Raw genomic sequence first — 26990 nt, forward strand, 5'->3', positions numbered from 1 at the left:
GCAAAGCCACGAGACCTTGATTTCTAACCTGATATCATAGTCATGTCAATAGAATCCTCAAATGTCGAACAAAGAATTGCGAGCTTTGAAGGTATATATGACATGTATGTCCGAGCGGACATGTTATAAGAATCTCAAATCTACTCAATTCTTAGCCATAAAGACGAGGACGGGTCGTTGTGAGATACCAAGTAAGGAAGACGAGAAAGAAACATTGTTTACCATGGTTTGAAAACTCCCCCTGAAGTATACAACATCAGCTAGCAAGCAAGTCGTACTGTTACAAATGGTATTAGAGCTAAACACCGAACATTTCTTATAAGGGTATGTAAACTTAGACTAAGACGTTACTTAACGAGCTAAAACGGACAATATCTACTAGTGGCCGGATGATTACTTAAGGTTCGGTTGTGTAACTAAACAGAATTTCTTTTTTTTTTTTTAATAACAAAAATAAAAATAAAATGCTGACGTGGACCAATCATAATTATCGACAGTTTAATTTCCATTTTTTTTTAAATGCCACATGGGTCTGACCCAGACGCTAAAATCCAGCCTAATAACTCCATAATGCCACGTCCTTATTCCTCCAAAACCCTACATTTATTAATATTATCTATTTATTTATTTGATAATTTTTAATTCAATTTTCCTTGAATATTATCTGTTGACTTTGACCATTGCTTTCACTTCCAAAAATCTTTTTTTTTTAAATATATATTTTTTTATAGCATTAATGATTTATGACGTGGCTGATTCTAGATTTGTATGTTGGCTTATTATAAAATTAAAGGGCATTTTGGGTATTTCACTTATATATATATATATTTTTTTTTTCAATTTCAAATTTAAATTATTATCCAACGTTTATATTCATAAATGATTGAAGCAACGTTAAAATCTAAATTTTCTTTAATGTTTGCATCGTCGTTTGTGTAACGTTCCAAATGGGACCATATAAGTTAAACTAAAAAAACAATTCGTTCGTCGTAATTACGACGTAGGAACGAAAAATTCTTTATAGGGGTGTAGAAACCTCTCCCTAGTACATATGTTTTAAAATCGTGAGACTGGCATGATATGTAATGTGCCAAAGCAAATAATATCTGCTAGCGGTGACCTTGAGTTGTTACAAATGGTATCAGAGCCAGACACCAAGCAGTGTGCCAACAAAGACGCTAGACCCCCAAGAAGATGAATTGTGAGATCTCACATTAGTTGGAGAGTGAACGAAACAACACTTATTAAGGGCGTGGAAACCTCTCCCTAGTACATAAGTTTTAAAATCGTGAGACTGATGTGATATGTAATGTGCCAAAGCAAATAATATCGGCTAACGGTGACCATGAGTTGTTACAAATGGTATCAGAACTAGACAACGAGCGGTGTGTTAACGAAGACACTAGACCCCCAAGGAGGTGAATTGTGAGATCTCACATTGGTTGGAGAGTGAACGAAACCTTCTTTATTAAGAGTGTGGAAACCTCTCCCTAATAGACATGTTTTAAAACTGTGAAGATGACAATGATATGTAACAAGCAAAACAGACAATATCCAGTGGACTTAGGTTGTTACATAAAAACCACTCCGATTTCAAATATATATATATATATATATATATATATATATATATATATATATTTATTTATTTATTTATTGAAAAGTTAATGTGCATTCAATATTATGGACCCCGTGGGTTTCATTATATCCAATAAAGGAGTGTGACAAGATCATATAGTTTTTAATGCATGGGATTTTTGCTAGTTGGAACTTACTTTAAAAAAAAAAAATTAAATTAAATTAAATTAAAGTAATATATATATATATATATATATTAATTCCATTATTATATACCAAAATTATTTTGAAATTTTCGACCAATTTTGAAGGCAGATATGACTGGAAAGATTATTATTATTTTTTAAACGTATTCTTTAAAAAATATTATTTTTTTATTGAATTTAATTAAAAATTAATAACTTGAAAGATACTCTTATTTATTTTATCCTAATATATTAATAATAAAAAATAAAAAATATATTTTTAAAATTTTTAATTTTTTATTCCCTAATTTTATAAATAAAAAATGTCTGCCATTTTATAAATTTTTAAATCATATTATAAAAAATAATTAAAAAAATACCCAAACTTTTTTTCATTTAATATTTTAAGGCATAAAGTAAAAGCTTTAAAAGAAATGATTCCCTAATTAAAGAAAAAGCTTAAAGAGTTGACATTTTTTATATTTATAAAAATGGATAAAATTTACTATTTTGTCCAAAAGTCTCTTTCTATTTGCCTTTTTCATTAGGTTAAAAAAGTAAATGCAATTTAATATCTTTTTTAATTTTCCTCACCTACCCTTAAAAAAAATTCCTTAAATTAATTTTGAAATAGTCTTAATATAATTATTTTAATTTATATTACACTAAGTATATAATTATAAAATTAATTTATGAAATTAAGCCGTGTAAAACCAATATGTTTTTATTTTATTTTATATATTTTTAAAGTAAAATAAAAAAAATTTGTAATATTTTATTTTCTATTCTCTTTAATATTTAAAAATATTTTTAGTTTTTAATTATGGAAATAAAATTGATTTCATGATGCTTTTAGTAAAATAAATTACTTTTTAAATTTGCACACATATATATTAAGAAATATATATATATATATATATATTAAGAAATATATATATATTAAGAAATAAATTACTTTTTATATATATATATATTAAGAAATATATATATATAAATATATATATATATATTTATTTATTTATTTTTGTTGTGGGAAAAAATAATATTGCATGAAATTAAGGGAAAGTATTTGAACCATTCAAATTTGTACAATGACAACTTAATTTAAAATGTCAATTTACAGGGTTTAATATTTTAATTTAATTATTATATTTGGCTATTCATAAATTTTAATTTTCCAAAAAATAAATTATTCTAATTATCTGAAATAAGGTTTTCAATATTTTTCCAAAAAAAAAAAAAAAATCAAAATTTAGAGTAATTTTAAATACTGTGATAAATAAAAAATTAAGGTTTTCATTTTTTATTTTTTATAAATTATTTGATTATCTAATGTTTATAAAATTGGCGTAAATAATTTAAATATTTATTGAAAATAAGTAAAGCCTTCTAAATTTCGAAATATTTAAAATTTTACTGGAGTAAAAATGTTTTTAAAGCCACCTGAATATGAACCCTAAACACACGAAACTAAAATTTTATTTAATTTAACGTCTGACGTCCGTAAGATTTACATTCAAAACGATAAATTTTTAAAATTTTTAATTGTAAAAAAGAATTAGTCTTGATCCTGTTGTTAAAGTGGCTTGTTGTTATTATAAATTTTTTTTTTATATCAAAGTATTTTTTTATTTCGTGAAATTCGAAGTTTTAAAAGTAAATTTGACTTCGATAGATTAAAAATATGTACACAATACACAAAAATACAAATATATATAAATAAAGAAATTATTTTTTTAAAGTTTAAATAATACTTTCGTTTAGATTTTTTTTTTTTTTTTTTGTGAAAGGATTATTATTTTTTAAATATCTCGAATTTCTGATATTTTTATTAATATCACTTAAAAAACTCAGATTTGTGTGTGAGATCGCACATCAATTGGAGGGAGAAATTAGTGCTAACGAGAATGCTGTGCCCTGAAAGAGGGTGGAAATCTCTCCCTAACAGACACATTTTTTAAAATTCGGAAGGAAAGCTCGAAAAGTAAAGCTAAATAGACAATATCTGTTAGCGGTGAGTTTAGATTGTTCAAAAAAAAAAAAAAAAAAATATATATATATATATTTTAAATATGGTAGATATTAATGATTTTTTTTTTTAATTTTAAATATATATTTGAAATATAATGATTTTAATAATTGAGCAAAAAAAATCATATTTATGTTGAATTATATATTTATTTTTGGTAAAAAAAAATAATAATAAGTAAGAAGGTGATTTTTGAAGGGTAAGTGGCAGCTGTCGGGACCCATGTGGTCATATCGAAATGCGCGTTTTTTCAGCTGACTCATAAACCAATCATGGATCGCCACGTAATCATTTGCCAGTTTGGTTGTGCTCAGCTTGTGGTCCCCACTCCCTAGCTGTCCCCCACGTCGAATCGATTTACAAGAGCCCACCACAAATTTTCCAGCTCAGAGCCGGCTTTCGGCTTTTCTCCCCTCAGCTCATCCGAGCCTCCGGAATTTTAAAGTCTTCGTTAAAATTAAAATATTTGTAAATTTAATTATGATCTACAAAATTATAAACTATAACAATATATATATATGAACCATTAATGGAAAATTTTTATTTTAAATATTTAATTAAATATTTATAATGAAAAATAGTTATAAAATTAAATAGAGATAAAATAAATAATTGTATTCTAAACAAAAATGTATTTTTTTTAAAGGCAACAAAAATTCGAGCTGGTTCGGTTCAATATAATCTAGTTTTAGAGGAACTCATGACCAACTCAATTCATATAAATTTTCATTTATTTGACTCGACCCAATATGGTTTTGAGTCATCGGATTTTATGAACATCTCGAGATGTACTTTATCTGAGATTTATAGCAAATTTGATATAAATTATGTTGTAATTGACGTATCAGTGACACAGGAGTTGAAGGTTATATTTTAAATTTTCATTTTTAATGAAATTAGAGCATATCCCGATTGTGTTAGATTGGGTTAGAAAAATTTCTTGGACTTAATTGGTGACCCGAGCAGCTCGAATAGAGTTCACAACCCAACCCAACTTAACCCTCCATTTTCGAGTTGAATTGGGTTAGGTTGTATGATAATTTTTTTTAATTATTTTAAAAAAATCAACTTATTCACGTTACATCTTACATTAATTATTAAAATCTCGTAAAATTTAAACATTAAACATTTATCAGTCACAATGCATCATTAACATCGATTACAAATGTTAAATTTTCTTAAATTTTTTAAAAGTCCAGGATGAATTGGGTTGGTCGGGAAAAAATACACCTACAAACCGAACCGAATTTTTAATTTTTAAAAATTTAACTCAACCCAAACCGAATAAAATTCTACCCGTTCCAAATTATACTCTTTGGAAGGGATAATTCAAATTGGACGAGTTATGAGATCATATGAATAACTGATATAAAATAATAATAAAAAGACAAGAAGTCTATGGCTTGGCTACATCTCTAACAAACAGCTTAGGTTGAGCCGAGCTGGCTAGAAGTAAGCCGACTTGACTAATTATTTTTTTTTTTCCATTTTCGACGTGGGAACTAGCAATCAAAAAACAAGCACCGGCCTCTTTTAATTATAATTAATTTTGTATATTTATATTTATAATTATAATTATATTATATTTTAAAAAAATTATTAAATCACCACAAAAAATATAAAAATGCCATCTTCCCAAAGCTCTTCAGCAGAAACCTCTCTCTCTCTCTCTCTAACTTTCATATTCGCTAATCCAGTGATCTCCGGCGTTCTTCTTCCGATCAACGGCTGTAGATTTGCCGGCAGTGGCGTCCTGAAGTTCACCTGAGCTCCGATGAGTTGCTGGAATAAATTTCCGGCGATGTGTTCTTCTTCTCGTACTTTCCTTCTTCTGTTTCCTCTGTTTCTTCACTCGTTCGTTGCGCTGGTATCTGCTCAGGGATCTAATAACACTTCTCCATGGCAGACTTTGAGTGGTGAGTTTAGTGTTCGTTTTTCTTTGTAGAAAATTGAATGTAGTCAGAAGTTGGAAATGGCTTGTTGAAGTTGATTTCAGCTTGTTTTGTTTTTTTTTTGTAAATGACTTCGAATTTGAACTAGGGGATTTTGAGATTTTTTTTCTTGTTTTCTAGTGCATTTCATTAGGTTATTGCCTGCTGTTTGATTTCTGAGTTTGAATTTGTGTTTGGTTCTGCTTTTGCAGGAGATCCTCCATTTGTTGTGGCTCGTGGTGGGTTTTCAGGGCTGTTTCCTGATTCGAGTGGATTTGCTTATAGTTTTGCAGTTATGGTTAGTGTTCCTGATGTGATCTTATGGTGCGATGTGCAATTAACTAAAGATGGAGTTGGAATTTGTCTCCCGGATCTGAGTTTTAACAATGCTACTGACGCTAAGGGGATTTTGGGGGAAAACCGCAGCAGTGTGTATCTTGTTAATGGAGTAGCTACTAAGGGATTGTTTACGGTCGATTTCAATGCGGAAGAACTGGCAAATGTTTCTCGTAAGTTCATATTATCAACACCACTTTTCTCATTGAGCTTCATTTCTTCTCTCTCTCTCTCTCTCTCCTTATATTCATCTCTATCAATTATCGTGCTCAAGCTGTTTGATGAAAAGCTCAGGAAAATTTGTGCGAGTCAAGTATGGTCACTGTTGTTACGATCTTTTCTGTAAAATTTGGCTCTCCGTTTAAGCATTGCATGTCGCTGTTTGATATAATTAACAAAATCTAGTGGATTTCTACCTTCTAATTTCAGCATTTGAAATTTTATAACACGGGTTCTGTTTTGTTCATATTTGATATTTCTACATGTAACGTTTTTCCAAATTTCTCTTGGGTGACCGAGGGAACTGCACTTTGAAACGGTTCCCCCCTTTTATTTCAAGTTCAACAATTGAAAATTTATTGCAACCTGAATTACTTTCTATTTTCATTTATTACAATGGATGAACATAGATTCTTTATGAAGAAAATCGTTCTCGGATGATGATTTGCATGTAGAAAACATCAACATTGTACTTAGCCATGCCCGTTAATTGATTTTTGTTTTCTCTTAATTCTCATCAAGTTGACCCATTGTTTACTGCGATAATGGAATGTTATGGAAAATTGCCTGACATTTCGACTTAACTGGGCAGTTACTCAAGGTATCTTTTCTCGGACGAACAAGTTTGATGGCAATCGGTTTCCTATTCTCACTCCTGAAGATGTGGTTAACCAGTTCAAGCCACCAGGATTTTGGCTGAACGTTCAGGTAATTGTATTGAATTTACATGCTCAAGTTCCTTCTCTGGAGGATGGTTGGCAGGGAGTTTATAAGTAAGGAAATACTTATAAACTTAGTCATGTCAATAGAATCCTCAAATGTTGAACAAAAAAGTTAGGGGTTGATCCTGAGTTTATAAGTAAGGAAATACTTATAAACTTAGTCATGTCAATAGAATCCTCAAATGTTGAACAAAAAAAGTTGGGACCCTCGAAAGTGTAGTCAAAAGTGACTCAAGTGTCGAACAAAGGGTCTACTTTGTTTGAGGGCTCCGAGAAAAGAGTCGAGCCTCAGTTAAGGGGAGGCTGTTTGAGGGCTCCATAGGCCTCATGGGAGGCTCTATGGAGTACTTTGTTCGAGGGGAGGATTGTTGGTAGAGAGTCCCACATCGACTAATTAAGGGGTTGATCATGAGTTTGTAAGGAAGGAATACATCTCTATTGGAATAAGGCCTCTTGGCAAGGCCATGAGAGCTTAAGCTCAAAGTGGACAGTATCATAGCATCGTGGAGAGTCGTGGTTCCTAACACCTTCATTTCTGCCGAAATTTTGAGGCTTTACTTTCTCTTGTCTCACTCATCCCCTTTATTCTTTTTGCAGCATGATGCATTCTTCACACAACGAAACTTGAGCATGAGGAACTTTGTACTTTCTGTATCCAGACGCATCATTGTTAACTACATATCATCACCAGAGGTGGGATTTCTTAGAAGCATAGCATCGAGATTTAATCCCCGCACAACGAAGTTGATCCTTCGGGTTTTACAACCAACTGATATTGAGATTACCACCAATCAGACATATCAATCTCTCTTACGCAATCTCACCTTTATCAAGACATTTGCTTCTGGAATTCTTGTTCCTAAGACTTATATAGTGCCCATTAAGGATGGTTACATACAATCTGAAACCTCTCTCGTTTCTGACGCTCATAAAGCAAATCTGGAAATTTTTGCATCAGAGTTCTATAGTGACCTTCCACTAAGCTACAACTACAGTTATGATCCTGTTACTGAATACCTGTCTTACATCGACAACGGTAAATTTTCAGTTGATGGTGTGCTCACTGATTTCCCTATCAGTCCATCGTCAGCTATTGGTAAGTCATCATATTCCAGCTCATATATATTATGTACATGAGGGATAATTTATAATCACATACAAAATTTTGAGAAAATTGAAAAAACCACCTCTGAATTATAGGAATTGGTGATCATTCAATCTGATCAATCACCACGAACTTGTGAATTCTTACTGTTAAGCCCTTTAATATTTCAAAATGTATAGATTTCACTATAATGATTGTTTCAATCTACGCTGAAATTATAGGATTGTTGCAATTTAACCCAATCTTATTTTGGCTGTGTGAAATTGAAAACTATACTATAAACTACTAAAAATTTTGGTTTTCCAATTGAAGTAAAGAACTTTGGTTTGAATGTATACTCCGAGAGTCGATTTGGAACATGGTCAAATCTTAAAGATCTCTTGCTATTTTATTTTTATATTTTAACCACGAGGGTAGAATTATTTCCCATTGATCTTCTTCTATCGTTTTGGGAGGAAATAAATGGTTGAAATTAGCTAGAAAGTTCATTTTGTACGTTGGAGTGTCCTTTGTTATCAATAGGAGTTCTTGGTAATGGTTTATATTAGTTCTAGTTAGCCAACTTTTGATTTTTAAACATCAGCTAATCAAATTGAATTCCATAGAAGATTTTTTCTTCCATTCTTCACTTTATATGGATGTATATATGACCTAAGACAATATAAGTACTTCAGAATTGTAACTCAGTTGGTGTTTTTCTGCTTCATTTGATTAACATTGAAATTTTGTCGAAATGACGATCTTTTCTCTGATGTTCCAGACTGTTTTGCTCATTTGGATAAGAATGCCAAAAGTCAAGGTAAGCCAGAGTTATAATAGTAGTTTTCCCTGACAATCTCGGAATTAATTTCATGCTAGACTGGATTGAATGATTGTTTAACTGAAGATCTTCTAACATTAATTTTGATATATATTTTTTCTCCTTTTCCAGCCAAACCTTTGGTTATTTCAAAATTTGGAGCTAGTGGAGACTTTCCTGGTTGCACAAATTTGGCGTATTCCAAGGCTATTTCTGATGGCGTTGATGTGCTTGACTGTCCAGTTCAAATGTCAAAAGACGGAATACCATTTTGCATGAGCTCAATTAATCTCATCGAGAGCACAACAATATCTCAAACATCATTCACTACTCTTTCTAAAAAAATTCCTGAAATTAGTCCTAACGATGGAATCTTTGCTTTTGACTTAACATGGGAAGAGATTCACGGCCTGACCCGTAAGTGGAGTTGGTTTTCAATTTTAGATACTTGTTCATAACTAAGCATATCCCTTGCAGCATGTCTTCATTTTCATTTCTCGGCTTAGATACTACAATGGAATAATTTTGACTAGACTAGACTAATATGGTCATGTCTTAATCAGTTGCTTTTTACCTTACATTTGAAATGAAATAGAATAACATGTTTTGAGTGAGAGGTTCGTGAATACTGGATTGCCAGAAACTTTCTTTAAGCTGAGTTTTGAACATTTCGAGGAATTGACTTTAAGATGTTGGGTAAAATGTGTAGAAAAAGTTCACCATTCTTTAAGAAGAGATAGCAGAAATTGTAGTCACAGCTCTTGTGATAGTATAATCTGGCATGGAATTTCTCAGTATATGATTGTTGAGTGCATAGAGTTTTTCGAGGGCTCGAGATATCTTTGAGTGGGGTTTTGGTTCTTTGTCAAATTCTATGTGTTCTTTGTAGTTTGCCTCCCTCCTTTTATAGGCTCTCGTTTTATATGCCGTTGTATTCTTCATTTCTTCTCGATAAAAGTTCGGTTATTCATTAAAAAAGAAAAAAAAAACAAACAAACTGTTGAGTGCAATTATGATTTATAGATTGATAACTTGGTTATCAGAGAGAGTAGGCTATCCTTTCTCTGCAGTAGAACATATCCAGTCTCTACGATTCCATTAGTAGTCTCTACGATATCATCTCATCTGCATTGAGTATGGATCATCCGATAGCTTTTGTAGAAACAATGGTGCAAGTGTTAGCTTGAAATGCTTTTGTTTTGCAAGAACTAAGATGAAATGCCAATATTCTTACCATTTATTCTCAACTGCAGCGTCAATATTGAGCCCTTCATCGAAGTTCACGTTGTTCCGAAACCCAAAGTTCCGAAACGACGGGGAATTCTTAACGCTACCTGATTTCTTGGACTTGGCAAAGAATTCCAGCACTCTTTCTGGTGTCTTGATCCACATTGAGGTTAGAGTTATTTTTGTCATAATTAAATACAACATGTTTAAGATCCTTGATATATGAATGTGAAATCATTTGATATTAATAATAACCTGCTCTGCATGCTAAGTTGTGGGGAACATAAAATAGATTGTGCTGAGGGTGCAAACTGGAATGCATGGATGACTAGGTTGTGTCAAGGAATGAACACTATCCTGTGAGGTGCAATGTGGGGAACTAACCTTTTGGAAAACTTCCTAGCCTAAGATATATGTGATCTGCTATTTGTTGTCTACAAGTTCGATATTAACTACAAGTCCGATATGTGCTCTAACTTTTGTCATGTTTAAAATCACTCTAAAACAAACTTTAATATTCAAAATCCATTTTAATTGTAAAATCAAATATTAAATTGGTTTTGAATGATTAAAGACATGTTTGGTGTTCAAAATTACTTCCGAACATGCCTTACAACCATATTATCTTTGCGTTTAATAGCTGTGGAGAAACATTCTCAGATCTCTGCTTTATCAATCGTCATTTACCGTCTTTAGAAGAAGATGCCTTTGATGTTTGACACTTGGGGTGATAATCCTGCTTCATGTCTTCTTGTTAGCACTCAGATATAGTGTTTATAGACAGCATTTCTTTGACTAAGATATGGGCTGTAGAAGCTTCAACGACGATCATGCTATCAAAACATGGAAGTTCTTGTGCTGTTTATTTCAATTGATGATATCTTGTGATTTGTTTCTCAGAATGCAGCCTACCTTGCTAAGGAGCAGGGTTTAGGTGTAATTGATGCGGTCATTGATTCCTTGAGCAAAGCTGGTTATGATAATCAGACAGCACAGAAAGTATTGATTCAATCTCCAAATAGCCCTGTTCTAATCAAATTTAAACAGGAAAAGAAAGAATACGAGCTTGTTTACAAAGTCGATGAGTCGATTAGTGATGTGCTCAATTCTACTGTTGTGGACATTAAGAGTTTTGCCAACTCTGTGACTGTCAGCAAGACCTCTGTCTTACCTGTAAATCTGCAATTTCTCATTGGACCTACAGATGTTGTGACGAAGCTGCAATCACTTAATCTCTCTGTATATGTGGAAACCTTCAGCAATGAATTTGTCTCTCAAGCATGGGATTTCTTCTCAGATGCAACAGTAGAGATCAACTCATTTGTTATGGGATCCGGCATTGATGGAGTCATCACCGACTTTCCAAAGACATCTGCTAGATATAAAAGTAAGAATCTTCCTTCCAGTAGTCTAGATTAATATGTTTTCATCAATGGTGGTATTGCTAATCCTATTGCTGCTCTCTGAAAAATTGTACTTGTTGCCTAGCTGGACTAGTTTTAAATGCTTCTAAAATTAGTAGGATTTCTCTTCTAACACATTCATAGATTGACTGTTTTACAACCAAAAGTGTTCCGGTGGAGGATTGTTGGGAGGGAGTCCATATTGACTGGCTAATTAAGGAGATGATCATGAGTTTATTAGTATATAATACGTCTCCATTGATATGAGGCCTTTTGGGGAAACCAAAAGTAAAGCCATGAGAACTTATTCTCAAAGTGGATAATATCATACCATTGTAGAGGTCCATGGTTTCTAACATGATATCAGAGTCATGCCCTTAACTTAGCCATGTCGAACAAAGAAGTTGTGAGCCTTGAATGTGTAGTCAAAAGTGACTCAAGTGTCGAACAAAGGGTGTACTTGTTCAAGGGCTCCAGAGCTGGAGTCGAGCCTGAATCAAGGGGAGGCTATTTGAGGGCTTCATAGGCCTCAGGGGAGACTTTATGGTGTACTTTATTCGAGGGGAGGATTGTTGAGGATTGTTGGGAGGGAGTCCACATTGCCTAATTGCCTAATTAAGGAGATGATTATGGGGAAACCAAATACAAAGTTATGAAAGTTTAGGCTCAAAGTGGACAATATCATACCATTATGGAGAGTCGTAATTCCTAACAGGACGTACGTTCATCAATGATATCTAATAGGTTACAAGAAAAAGTAGTCTTCTTTGAGTTCTGGTTTTAAAATCGAGACGAGGCACTGCTGATGTTCTCTATCAAAACCCACTCCTATTCAACCTTTCCCTTTGGTTATATAACTATAACCCTGATGATTGGCATATAAAATAGTATTTTTGAGTACCGTCATTTTGATTCTTTTTTCCGAGCCTGGTCATTGATGTAGTTCTCTCAAACTATATGCAGAGAACCGGTGTTTAACAATGAAAGAAGCACCAAATTACATGAGCCCTGTCCAGCCTGGTAGCTTGATGCAGCTTATTACTGCAGACTACCTGCCTCCAAAGGAACGTCCAAGCCCGATTCTAGACGACAATGACGTAGCCGAGCCACCATTGCCTCCGGTTTCGAAGAAAGCCCCAGGACCTGCTGTGGATGATGGTTCTACAGCAACACCTCCAACATCTAAACCCAATGGACAACCCAAGCTTGGAGCTGGAACAGGCTTCTTGCTCTTGAACCTTGCCATACTCTGCCTTTCTCTTCTTCCATTCTGAGAAAGACAGCAGCGCATGCTCGGGTTCGTTTCGACTGTAAATTTCGTACCGTTGTTGCCGTTCTAGAATCGAACTTTGGTAGTCCAAATTCTTTTCATGATTTGGTATTTAATTCTTTGAACTTTGCTGTCTGTAGGTATCTTTATTTCTTGTTTCCCACGTTAAAAACATCCATTCTTGAGAGGAGGGTACATTCATGATGATGGATTGAGTATCTCTATCTATCTATCTATCTTTGTAACCAAATCTTCCACTATTTTGCTCTTCTTGACTGTGTTTTCACTTGTAAGTTATGTTTATGATTATTTTCTTTGTTGTGTTCATCCAAATTGCTTTTACCTCTCCACTTCAGCTCAATTTTAATCAATTTTGGTAATAGTAACCCGACAACCCGACACGTAAAATTTAGCTTCACTTGGTAATAATTCTATTTTTTTAGAGAAAGAAATGCTCGTTTCCTTGCAACTTCAATGTATCTTCCTTTCGGTATTTGTAATGGCCTAAGTCCACCAATAGCAGATATTGTCATTTTTGGCTTTCCCTCAAGGTTTTTAAAACGCGTATGCTTGGAAAAGTTTTCCACACCCTTGTAAAGGTTTTTTGTTTTCCTCTCAACTAATGTGGGATTCTCACAATCCACCCTCTTTGGGGTCCAGTGTCCTTGCCGGCACTCGTTTCTTTCTCCTATCAATGTGGGACCCCCACCAAATCCACACCCCTTCGGGCCCAGCGTCCTTACTTGCATGCCGCCTCGTGTCTATCCCCCTTTGGGGAACAACCTCATCGCTGACACATTGTCCGGTGTCTGGCTCTGATACCATTTGTAACGGCCCAAGTCTACCACTAGCCGATATTTTCTTCTTTGGGCTTTCTCTTTTATACTTTCCCCCAAGGTTTTTAAAACGTATTTGCTAGGTAAAGGTTTCCACACCCGTATAAAGAGTGTTTTGTTCTCCTCCCCAACCAATGTAAGATTCTCACCGTATCTCTTGAATTTCATACCAAAATCTATTTTTTCTTTAGATGGGTCTTAAAATAAACTTAGTTCTATAAAACAGAAAACTCAAAATAAATAGTTATCAAATAAATCTAAATCGAATCGATATCACATGTTCAGAGAAACTGATATCACTGGTCGATGCAAACAAAGTCTTACAGTGATTAAGGAAACGAGCGATTCATAGTATATAAATAAGAATGAATATCTTCACTGATACAAGACCTTTTAGTATTGAAAAAGTACCGTCCCGAGAATTCCCGAGGATAAAAATTTTCATTCCATTTTGAATTTGATTAAAGGGGGAACTTTCCTATGAATTGCAAAGGAGAAAAAAAGTGGAATGATTGGACCCAACCAAGTAGGGCATAAGGTGTGAAAATGAAATTCATCATAAATTAATTTTGTGGTCAAAATATAGTTATGACTTATGATTCCAAACTTTAATTCATAATTTTAATTAATTTGGTTCTTCAACTTTATCTTTTATTTTTAATTATTTTTTTTCAATTATTATAAACGTTAAAATCGGAACGTTTTTAAAGTTTAAGATAAAGATTTCAATGACAATCTGAGCATAGCTCAACTAAAAAGTCAAATGTTTGAATCTTTATTTTTTTTAATTTTTTTAAAATCAAGTTTTATTGTTAAAAAAAATTAAGGGTTTAAAATGTCGAATAACATTTCTTCGAGTTCGACGTGTAGTGAATGTTTTTCTAAAATGTCGAGAAATATTGATCGTTATTTTTCATGATTTCTTTTTCATCGTGAAAAGTCTATAATTAAAGTCTTGTTTACTAATTCAAACAGGTTTCATGGGTTTTTGAGATCGATGAATTGATATTGATAGTTCGATCCCGATAGGCTTTAGTTAATATTTCTCGAAGATTTTCATCAACCTTGACATTTTGAGCTTTGTCGGGAACGAGAGAAAGTTGAGAGAGATCTCTCCGCATTAGCTAAATGGGAACGGATATGAGGATTATGTCCCCGTTCCTACTCTCGCTCAAATTTCTACCTCTCCCTACCTGGTCAAATTTATATATATATATATATATATACCTATGGGTACAAACCTAACTTATTATATATATATATCAAAAATGAAAAAACTCTTTACGAGGAACTTGATTAGTACAAATTTTTAGCTCGGATTCTAGTATGAATAAATGAAAATTTTCGGAACAATAAAAATTGAAATAGAATGTGAGATCCCACTTTAGTTAGAGAGAAGAACTAAACATTACTTATAAGAGCGTGAAGACGTCTTCGTAGCAGGAACATTTTAAAATTGTGAGGCTGACAACGATACATAACGGGGTCAAAAGCAGACAATATCTGCTTATAAGAGAGTGAAAACCTCCCTTAGCAGACACGTTTTAAAACTGTGAGGGTGACGATGATACATAACGGGCCAAAGCAAACAATATATGATTATAAGAGAGTGAAAATCTCTCATTAGCAGACATGTTTTAAAACTCTGAAGTTGACGACGATACATAACGGGCCAAAACAGACAATATCTGCTTATAAGAGAGTGAAAACCTCTCCTTAGCAGACACGTTTTAAAACTGTGAGGTTGACGACGATACATAACGGGCCAAAACAGACAATATCTGCTTATAAGACAGTGAAAATCTCTTATTAGCAAACACGTTTTAAAACTGTGAAGGTGACGGCGATACATAACGGGTCAAAACAGACAATATCTGCTTATAAGAGAGTGAAAACATCTCCTTAGCAGACATGTTTTAAAACTGTGAGATTGACGACGATGCATAACGGGTCAAAGCAGACAATATTTGCTTATAAGAGAGTGAAAACCTCTCACTAGCAGACACGTTTTAAAACTGTGAGGCTGACGACGATACATAACGGGTCAAACTAGACAATATTTACTTATAAGAGCGTGAAAACTTTTTTTTAGCAAACACGTTTTAAAACTGTGAGGTTGAGGACGATACATAACGGGCCAAAAGCAGACAATATCTGCTTATAAGAGATTGAAAACCTCTACTTAGCATACACGCTGTAAAACTATGAGGTTGAGAACGATACATAACGGGCTAAAACAGACAATATTTGCTTATAAGAGGGTGGAAACCTCTCCTTAGCAGACACGTTTTAAAACTGTGAAACTAACGACGATACATAATGGGCCAAAACAGACAATATCTAATAGTGGTGGGCTTGAATCCTTACATAAAAAGTGGGGACGGGAACGAACAAGGCTTCTCTATCCCCCGTCCCAAACCAGGTTAAATCCAATAAAATAAAAATAGAAACTTTAAAGCACCAAAAGCCAATATTTTAACCAAAACAACGCTACACCTCATCACAACGCCAGACGTTCTTACAAACAGTGAGCAAAGGGGAAAGAGAGTCCCATAAGCCAAAGAAAACCCCAAAAATGTCAAATTCATCCCTTTCATACCATATTTTAACCCAACTCAGTCTTCTTTGGCAACCCACTTCTTCTCTTTCCATTTCATACCATTTCTCCTCGTTGCTTATAAATTCACTTCTTCTTCTTCTAATCTTGTATGCCAAGTTTCTAAGTTGAGCCACAATGCCTGAGAAATCGAGCCACAATGTTGTTTTAGAGCCTCGTTTGGTGGCTAGAAAGTTCCTGGCTAGGCCTCAGCATGAAGGGATGGGTGCCATTGTTCGAAGGAGCATTGGAAGGTAATGAAATGTTGAATTTTTTTTGATGGGGTTTGAGATTTTTGTGGTTTGAATCATGGGTTTCTCTCTGTTTCTTGTTTGATCTTATAAATGTACCATTTTGAATGAGTTGGTGTTGTTTGGAGAGGGAATTTTGATGGGTTTCTCTCTGTTTTTAGTTCTGTTTAATGGCTTGAATGTGGCATTTGAGTTGGTGAAATGAGAGGATGTTCTTGGGTTATTGTTTGGTCTAAGATTTCAATGGTGTTTTTGACAGGTTTGAGCTGAAATACTTTGACCCTTTTCTGGTTTTGGATGAGTTTTCAGGTGGGTTTCTCTATGTTTTTGTTCTTAGTTTTTGGTGATGAAATTGAATGGGTAGATCCATGTTGATTGGAGAGGGGAACGAAACATTTCTTATAAAAGTGTGGAAACTTCTCCCTAGTAGATGCGTTTTAGAATCAGTTGACGATGATATGTAATGGGCTAAAGCGGACAATATTTGTCAGCGGTGGGCTTGAGTTGTTACAAATGGTATTAGAGATAGACACTGGGTGGTGTGCTAGTGAGGACGTGGATTGTGAGATCCCATGTTGATTGGAGAGGGGAACGAAGCATTTCTTATAAGGGTGTGGAAACCTCTCCCTAATAGACGTGTTTTAAAACCGTGAGGCTGATGACGATACATGAGGGGCCAAAGTGGATAATACTTGCTGGTGGTGGGTTTGGGCTGTTATAAATGGTATCAGAACCAGACATTGAGCGGTGTGCCAGTGAGGACGCTAGACCCCTGAGAGGGTGGATTGTGAGATCCCACATTGGTTGGAGAGGGGAATGAAGCATTCCTTATAAGGGTGTGGAAACTTCTCCCTAGTAGATCCCACATCGTGAGATTGATGACGATACGTAACGGGTAAAAGTGGACAATATTTGCTAGTGGTGGACTTGGACGGTTACAAATGGTATCAGAGCCAGACACCGAACAATGTGCTAACGAGGACGCTGGCCTCCGAGGGGGTGGATTGTGAGATCCCACATTGGTTGGAGAGGGGAACAAAACATTCCTTATAAGGGTGTAGAAAACTCTCCCTAGTAGATGCGTGGTGTAGAAAACTCTCCCTAGTAGATGCGTTTTAAAATCGTGAGACTGATGGCGATATGTAACAGATCAAAGCGGACAGTATTTGTTAGCTGTGGGTTTGGGCTGTTACAAATGGTATCAAAGCCAGACACCGGACAATGTGCCAACGAAGACGCTGGCCCCCCAAGGGAGGTGGATTGTGAGGACAATGTGCCAACGAGGACACTGGCCCCTCAAGGGGGGTGGATTGTGAGATCCCATATTGGTTGGAGGGGGGAACGGAGTATTCATTATAAGGGTGTGGAAATCTCTCCGTAGTAGACGTATTTTAAAATAGTGAGACTGACGACGATACGTAATGGGCCAAAGCGGACAATATCTACTAGCGGTGAACTTAGGTTGTCACGACATATGCTTATGATATTTGCTTCTTGAACTTTGCAGTTACTGCCCCAGCTGGGTTCCCAGATCATCCACATAGAGGTTTGGAATTTGGATATTTGATTGCTGGTGTTCTTATTGATCTTGATTATGATTAAGATTAATACATTTTGTTAACTTTGTTATCATTCTTTGAGTTGGAACAGGATTTGAGACAGTGACCTACATGTTACAGGTATGACCAATTCATGACCTCACCACAAAACTCAGTTTCTTGGGTCTGTTTTGATGACTTTACGTGTGAGATCTCACGTTGATTGGAGAGGGGAACGAGTGTCAGCGAGGACGCTGGCTCCGACATTCTTTCTAAGAGTGTGGAAACCTCTCCCTAGTAGACGCGTTTTAAAAACCCTGAGGGGAAGTCCAAAAGGGAAAGTCCAAAGAGGACAATACCTACCAGCAGTGGGCTTGGGCCGTTACAAATGATATTAGAGCCAGACACCGGACAATGTGCTAGCGAGGAGACTGAAACCCAAAGGGGGGTGGACACCATGTGGTGTGCTAGCGAGGACGCTGAGCCCCGAAGGGGGTGGATTGTGGGTCTCACACCGATTGGAGAGGGGAAAGAGTGCCAACGAGGCCGCTGGGTTCTGAAGGGCGGTGGATTGTGAGATCCCACATTTGTTGGAAAGGGGAACAAAACATTCTTTATAAGAGTGTAGAAATCTCTCCTCGTTTTAAAACCTTAAGGGAAGCCCGGAAAGGAAGACTAAAAAAGGACAATATCTGCTAACGGTGGGCTTGGGTCATTACAACTACTCCTTTTGAAATTAGCATCCATCGAATCAAGATAAGTATATATTTTGAAATTAAGAGCATCTCGAGTCTCCAACCAACGTGGTTTCTAAAATGTGTATGCTAGGGAGAGGTTTCCACACTCTTATAAGGAATGTTTCGTTCTTCTCTCCAACCAGCGTGAGATCTCACAATCCACCCCCTTGGGGGCCAGCGTCCTTGTTGGCACACCGCTTGGTGTCTTGATACCATTTGTAACAGCTCAAGCCCACTGTTGGCAAATATTATCCTCTTTAGACTTTCCCTTTCGGGCTTCCCCTCAAGGTTTTTAAAACGAGTCTGCTAGGGAGAGGTTTCCACACCCTTATAACGAAGGTTTCGTTCTTCTCTCCAACCAACTTGAGATCTTACCATCCACCCCCTTGGTGGCCCAACATCCTCACTGGCACACCGCCCGGTGTCCTGATATCATTTGTAACAACCCAAGCCCACCACTAGCAGATATTGTTCTCTCTGGTCTTTTCCTTTCGGGTTTCCCCTCAAAGTTTTTAAAACGCGTTTAGGGAGAGGTTTCCACACCGTTATAAGGAATGTTTCGTTCTCCTCTCCAACCAACGTGGGACCTCATAACTTCTGATTAGAAAACAGTAATACTAATGTTAAGGTCGTGAAGAACACGTTTGATTTGACGCTATACAATTCATTTATTCACTAATACGTTAAAAAGAAAAGACACAAATTGGGTCGTTTTTAGTTGTGGGGTGTTAGAAAGTAGACACAACCCATTGATTGTTACCTGGTTGGGTCCACAGGGAAGTGTGACACATGAAGATTTTGAAGGTCACAAGGGAACAATAGGAGCAGGTGACTTGCAGTGGATGACTGCAGGTAGAGGTATTGTACATTCAGAAATGCCTGCAGCCCAAGGTACCCAAAGGGGCCTCCAGCTATGGATCAACCTCTCTTCCAAGAACAAAATGTAAGAACCACCTTTTTTATGCACTTTTTTTCCTATTAACTTTTATAAATTGGGTATCATGGGTCCCACGGTAACGGTCCAAGCCCACCGTTAACAGATATTGTCTTCCTCTTTGGGCTTTCCCTTGAGGTTTTTAAACGCGTCAGCTAAGAAGAGGTTTCCACACCCTTATAAAAAATGTTTCGTTTCCCTCTCCAACCAATGTGGAATCTCACAATCCACCCCCTTCCAGGGCCTAGCGTCCTCGCTGGCACACCGCTTGGTATCACCTCTCCTTCGCAGTTCAGCCTCCTCGCTGGCACATCGCATGGTGTCTGGCATTGATACCATTTGTAATGGCCCAAGCCCACCGCTAGCAGATATTGTCATTTTTGGGCTTCCCATTTCGGACTTCCCCTAAAGATTTTTAAAATGCGTCTGCTAGGGAGTGGTTTCCACACCCTTATAAACCACTCCCTTATAAACAATGCTTCGTTCCCCTCTTCAATTGGTGTGGGATCTCACAATCCACCTCTTTCAAGGCCTAGCGTCCTCACTGACATACCACTTGGTATCCATCCCCCTTCAAGGTTCAGCCTCCTCGCTAGCACATCGCTCGGTGTCTGGCACTGATACCATTTGTAACGGCCTAAACCCACCGCAACAGATATTGTCTTCTTTGGGCTTTCTTTTTCGGGCTTTTCCTCACTGTTTTTAACACGCGTCTGCTAGGAAGAGGTTTCCACACTCTTATAAACAATGCCTCGTTCCCCTCTCCAACCGATGTGGGATCTCACAATCCACCCCCTTTAGGGCCCAGTGTCTTTGCTTGCACACCACCTGGTATACACCCCCCTTCGGGGTTCAGCCTCCTTGTTGCACATCGCCCGGTGTCTGGCACTGATACCATTTGTAACAGCCCAAACCCACCGCTAGCAGATATTGTCCTCTTTGGGCTTTTCTTTTGAGACTTACCCTTAAGACTTTTAAAACGCGTCTATTAGGAAGAGTTTTCTACATCCTTATAAAGAATGTTTCGTTCCGCTCTCCAACCGATGTGGGATCTCACACCCACTGTTTGTATACTCATAGCCCACGCTCGCTTTTCTCGAGTAATACCTCATTCACGCTAAAACCAGCTCGACGAGCACTTAGATGAAGACTTAATTTGGAGAACTTAAGAAGGGTATTTCCAAACATTCCAAGTCCTTACAGCCAAATGATTAACTAATGCTTTGTCCACAAACAACCATTATGATTTTTCATGATAAAGGTGCTTTTGAGTGAAGCACACTTTGTATGTGGAAGATCAACTTCAACAACCTTTCTTTTGCTTCTGAATCAATCTTGTCAAGTATTTGTTGTGTTGTGCTGTCTTATCACTTATCACATTTTTCCTTTATTAAATCTTTTGAACTACTTGTAATCCCAAAGACTTAGAGCTTTGTGGACTCATAAGTTAGTTCACTTGTCGGATCGATACGTCGATGGAGCGGACTTTGCCTAGACAAACCGTCGACTCCCTCCAATGCTTTGTGGATAGATAAAATAGTGTAGTGGCTAGTTCGTTGATATAGTTAGGACTCGAGATGCTCTTAACTTTGAAAGATATGCTTATCTTGATTCGATGGATGCTATCTAGTATAGATCGTGTAAATTTCAGAAAGAGTAGTTGTAACGGCTTAAGCCCACTGTTAGCAGATATTGTCCTATTTGGGCTTTCCCTTTTGGACTTCCCCTCAAAGTTTTAAAACGCGTCTGTTAGGGAGAGGTTTCCACACCCTTATAAGAATGTTTCGTTCTTCTCTCCAAACGATGTGGGATCTCACAATCCACCCCCCTTTGGGGCCCAACGTCCTCGCTAGCACACCGCCTGGTGTCCACCCCCCTTCGAGGTTTAGTCTCCTCACTGGCCCATCACCCGATGTCTGGCTCTGATACCATTTGTAGCGGCCCAAGTTCGCCGCTAGCAGATATTGTTCTCTTTGGGCTTTTCCTTCGGTTTTCCCCTCAAGATTTTAAAACGCGTTTGCTAGGGAGAGGTTTTCAGACCCTTATAAAAAAATGCTTCATTCCCCTTTCAATTGATGGGAGATCTCATAATCCACCTCCCTTTGGGACCTAGCGTCCTTGCTGGCACAATGCCTGATGTCCACCCCCCTTCAAGGGTCAGCCTCCTCGTTGGCACATCGTCCGGTGTCTGGCTCTGATACCCATTTGTAACGGCCAAAGTTCGCTGCCAGCAGATATTATCCTCTTTGGGCTTTTCCTTTCGGGCTTCCCTTCAAAAAATTTGAACACAACTTCCAAGGAAAGGTTTCCACACCCTTATAAAGAATGTTTCGTTCCCCTCTCCAACCGATGGGGGATCTCACAAATCCACCGCCCTTCAAGGTCCAACGTCCTTGTTGGCACTTGTTCCTCTCCAATTGATATGGGACCCCCAATTCACTCTTGACACATCGCTCGGTGTCTAGCATTGTTACCATTTGTAACGACCCAAGCCTACCGCTAGCAGATATTGTCCTCTTTGGGCTTTCCCTCAAGGTTTTAAAACACGTATGCTAAGGAGAGGTTTCCACACCCTTGTAAAAAATGCTTCATTCCCCTCTCCAACTGGTGTGGGATCTCACAATCCACCACCCTTCAGAGCCCAACGTCCTCGTTGGCACTTGTCCCTCTCCAATCGATATGGGACCCCCAATTCACTCGGGCACATCACCCGGTGTCTGGCACTGATACCATTTGTAACAACCCAAGTCCACCGCTAGTAGATATTGCTCTCTTTAGGCTTTCCCTTCCGGCCTTCCCCTCAAGGTTTTAAAACGCGTCTATTAGGGAAAGGTTTCCACACCCTTATAAAAAATGCTTCGTCCCCCTACAACGGATATGGGATCTCAGAGTAGTTACAATAGGAAACGACGTAAATCTCATTGTCTAGTTGAAATTTTCGTTTCGTTTCATACGTATCTTATAAGAAAGCTAGACATAGATTCCCACAAGCTTTTGTAACACTTCCTTTTATGAATCTCAGGATTGAACCAAACTACCAAGAAGTTTCAAGCAAGGAAATCCCAGAAGCTACCAAAGATGGAGTGCAAGTGAAAGTAATAGCCGGTGAGGCATTGGGAGCAAAATCACCAATCTACACAAGAACACCAACCATGTACTTAGACTTCACTCTCAAGCCAAAAGCTCATCTCCAGCAGCCGATCCCGTCATCCTGGAACGCGTTCGTTTACGTTCTTGAGGGCGAAGGCATCTTCGGCAGTTCGAAGGCGACGTCGACGACAGCACATAACCTTCTTCTGCTCGGGTTCGGGGACGGTTTAGAGGTGTGGAATAAGTCAGGCAAGGCTCTGAGGTTCATTTTGGTAGGAGGTGAACCATTGAGTGAGGCTGTTGTGCAATTTGGGCCATTTGTGATGAACACTCAAGAGGAAATTGACCAAACAATTGATGATTTTGATAATTATACCAATGGGTTTGAGAAAGCAAGGCATTGGAGATCAGAAGCTGCAATTTCTCTTGGGTTCTAACCCTTTTTTTTTTCTTTGTTCATAACAAAAAAAACCATTGTTCATTGGTTCAATCCGTTTCCCCTTAATCAATAGTTATAATCTTCGTTTCAACCTCACCCTTTGTGAGATCCTACTGTGAGGGAAGGAGAACAAACCACCATTTAAAAAGGTGTGGAAACCTTCCCTCAGCATACGCGTTTTAAAGCCTTGAGGGAAAGCCCGAAAGAGAAAGCCCAAAGAGGACAATATCTACTAGCGGTGGATCTGAGTCGTTACAAATGGTATCAGAGCCAGACACCGGACGATGTGTCAGCCTTCTCGCTGTTCCTCGCTCTTCCCCGAAGGGGGTAGACATAAGGCAGTGTGCCAGTAAGGACGCTGGGCCCCAAAGGGGGGTGGATTTGGGGGGCGGTCCCACACTCTTCCCCGAAAGGGGGTAGACATAAGGCGGTGTGCTAAGGACGCTGGGCCCCAAAGGGGAGTGGATTTGGGGGGGGTGGATTTGGGGGCGGTCCCACATCGATTGGAGGAAGGAAAGAGTGCCCGTAAGGATGCTGGCCCCAAAAGGGGGTGGATTTGGGGGGGTGGATTTGGGCGGTCCCACATCGATTGGAGGAAGGAAAGAGTGCCCGTAAGGATGTTGGCCCCAAAAGGGGTGGATTTGGGGGCGGTTCCACATCGATTGGAGGAAGGAAAGAGTGCCAGCGAGGACGCTGGGCCCCGAAGAGGGGTGGATTGTGATGTTCCACGTTGGTTGGGGAGGAGAACAAACCACCATTTATAAGGGTGTGGAAACCTTCTCTTAGCAGACGCGTTTTAAAGCCTTGAGGGGAAGCTCGAAAGGGAAAGCCCAAAGAGGACAATATCTGCTAGCGGTGGATCTGGGTCGTTACACCCACATCGATTGGAGAGTGGAACGAAACATTCCTTACAAGGGTGTGGAAACCTCTATGTAGTAGACACGTTTTAAAACTGTGAGACTGACAACGATACATAACGAACCAAAACATACAATAAGGACAATATCTGCTAGCGGTGGATCTGGGTCGTTACACCCACATCGATTGGAGAGTGGAACGAAACATTCCTTACAAGGGTGTGGAAACCTCTATCTAGTAGACACGTTTTAAAACTGTGAGACTGACAACGATACATAACGAACCAAAACATACAATATCTGCTTGCGGTAAACTTGAGTTGTTACAAATGGTATCAGAGCCAATCACCAGGAGGTGCAAGACACTGGTCGGAATAAGGCTAGATCCTCTCTCTAGCAGATAAAACTCAAAGAGGACAATATCTATTAGCGGTTGGTTGGGGCCATTACATCTTTAACTTTAACTCAAAGAGGACAATATTTCTCAGCTGTTGGTTGAAAACTCAAAGAGAACAATATCTATTAGCGAATGATTAAGCATAGATGGAACGGCCGAATTGAATATATATATATATATATATATATATATATATATATATATATATTAATTTTAACATTAAAAAATAAAGTTGAAAGAACAAATTTGAATTTTTATTTTTATTAATTTCCCTTTAATTTTGGTCCTCCCAATTTTATGTTTGTGGACCAAACCAATAATTGATGTTCCCCAACTTTCCTTCAAAAAAAGTGGCCAATCGGTATAAATTCAAAGTGGAAAAAAAAAAATTGTTATTATTAATTGTTATTTATTTTTTCCTTTTTATTTTAAATTCCTATATATATATATAATGTTTAATTATTAAATACGAGCCTATGTTATATCGATTTACATAAAGTAGAGGAGTATACGAGCTAAGTTGACTTAAGTTGAAATTTTTTTAGACCAATTTAGAATTTAGAATGAGTTGGATTGGTGACACGAGTAACTCAACACCTCAACCCTCTACATTACAAATGTTAAATATTTTAAATCTTTTTTAAATTAGGGTAAGGGGTTGGGTTGGGTCGGGTTAGGTTGTAGCCCTATTTTCCAGTTTATTGGGTTGACTTGACAAAAAAAAAATGTCAACCCCAAATAACTGAATTTTCGATCTTCTAAAAATTGAATGAAAATAATAATAATAATAATAATAATAATTCAACCTAACCTTTTATGGTAGGGTTTCGAACACTTATTTTTGCAGATATTTATAGATGGTAAATAAAATAAATATAATTTTAATGAAAAAATTAATACGATAGGAGACCGTAATTAACTAATCTCTTATTTATTCTTCTCTCGATATTTAACTTTATCTTATTGTCAAATTGTGACTTTTACCATGAGCAATAAATACGTCATTTAATATAATTTTGTATGGTTCCTACTATGACCTAAAATATATTTTGAACCATTTATATTTTTCATTATTTTTTTAGTAATAAGACTATTATTTAATTATTTCAATAGATCAAATGATTTAATTTTATGAAAGTATGTAGCAGTGAGTCTGAGCGGTTACAAATAGTGTTAGAGCTAGTCATCGAGTTGTGTGCTAGCGAGGACACTGGGTGTCATGATCATGCTTGTCCAAGGCGTGTTGTCTATGGCCGCATGTTGGATGTCTCAATCATGCTTGTCCAAGACATGTTGTTTATGGTCACATGTCTGTTTCAATTTAAATAGTCCTTATTGTTTTATGTTGTGTCAATGCATGACTGTTCACCAAAATCATGTCTACACCCTAATGTTAAAATACCCCAAAATGTAGTATAAGAGTATGCGAAGCTTATGTGCTATTTGAGTCGTGACGTTGCTTTCTTCAATTCTTTCAAATCGTTTTCAAATTTATTTTCTCGCTTACATGACTCGTGGTCCAAGCATACGTCAATGTTATCCACGACGTCCAAATTTCTCACAACTAACTTGTTTGTTGGGTTAAAACAAGTGTCGTACAATCCTTGTCCCGCTGTCGCTAGAGTGCAGTTGTGACATTGGGCCCCCAAATGGGGGTAGATTGTCTCAAAACCTCTCCCTAATAAACACGTTTTAAAATCGTAAGACTAACGACGATACTTAACCGATCGCAACGAACAATATTTATTAGTAGTGGCCTTCAGCTGTTTTTGTCCCGTATTTATTTCTTAAAAAATACTCACTTTCACACTATTTCTTCCCAATAATAAATTATTAGCTCATTTTCTTTTCAATCTACCTTAATATTGATATAAATGTTTTTCAAAAAAGAAAAAAAAAAAAAAAAAAATCAAAGTTGGAGCCAATTAAAAAAAAAAATAATAATAAAAAAAAAATAAATTCCTTTTTCTTTAATGGAGTCTATATTATTTTAATTTTAATTTCTTGTTATTATCATTTCATTTCATTACAATTATCCCTAATTTTTTAAATTTATTAAAATATAACCATTTATTTTATTTTATTTAAAAATTAAACACATTCCGGAAAATAGGTGGCTCTACCAACAAAAACTCATCTACGTATTATTGCGATACCTTCCTACCTTCCTCAAGTGTCAAATGTGATGCTATACCTAATTGTTTAAATCAGATCTCAATTTTGGTACAACGAGAAGGAATTTACTATGGTCAGTGGATTTGTGGAACTAATCATGCCTTTACGCGTGTGCCGGTATCTTTCTCGGGTGTCAAATGTGATGCTGTACCTAATTAATTGTTTAAATCAGATCTCAATTTTGGTACAACGAGAACGATTTTACTATGGTTAGTGCAGTGAGATTTGTGGAACTAACCATGCCTTTACGCGTGTGCCCGGAAACATAGGCCAACTGCTGAATCCACTCTCGCTCAGCCGTACCACCCAAGGTGCGAGCCACCCAGAGAAGCAAGC

The 26990-nt window shown here is 36.9% G+C and overlaps 2 protein-coding genes across 2 annotated transcripts; both read left to right on the forward strand.

Moving 5' to 3' along the window:
• Positions 1–5421: 5421 nt before the first annotated feature.
• SVL1 (SHV3-like 1) lies at positions 5422–13131 on the forward strand. The gene is made up of 9 exons (XM_023679867.2): positions 5422–5708; positions 5936–6232; positions 6871–6986; positions 7598–8096; positions 8866–8904; positions 9037–9321; positions 10158–10300; positions 11032–11518; positions 12498–13131. The coding sequence occupies exons 1-9, from the start codon at positions 5567–5569 to the stop codon at positions 12806–12808; spliced, it is 2319 nt and encodes a 772-aa protein (XP_023535635.1). The 5' UTR covers positions 5422–5566; the 3' UTR covers positions 12809–13131.
• Positions 13132–16247: 3116 nt separating this feature from the next.
• Positions 16248–23321, forward strand: LOC111796574 (RmlC-like cupins superfamily protein). The gene is made up of 6 exons (XM_023679250.2): positions 16248–16490; positions 16747–16796; positions 17995–18033; positions 18138–18166; positions 19539–19705; positions 22719–23321. The coding sequence occupies exons 1-6, from the start codon at positions 16375–16377 to the stop codon at positions 23221–23223; spliced, it is 906 nt and encodes a 301-aa protein (XP_023535018.1). The 5' UTR covers positions 16248–16374; the 3' UTR covers positions 23224–23321.
• Positions 23322–26990: the final 3669 nt, after the last annotated feature.

This window comes from Cucurbita pepo, chromosome 6 (genome assembly GCF_057944985.1).
Source record: "Cucurbita pepo subsp. pepo isolate OVF chromosome 6, ASM5794498v1, whole genome shotgun sequence".
Classification (NCBI taxonomy): domain Eukaryota; kingdom Viridiplantae; phylum Streptophyta; class Magnoliopsida; order Cucurbitales; family Cucurbitaceae; genus Cucurbita; species Cucurbita pepo.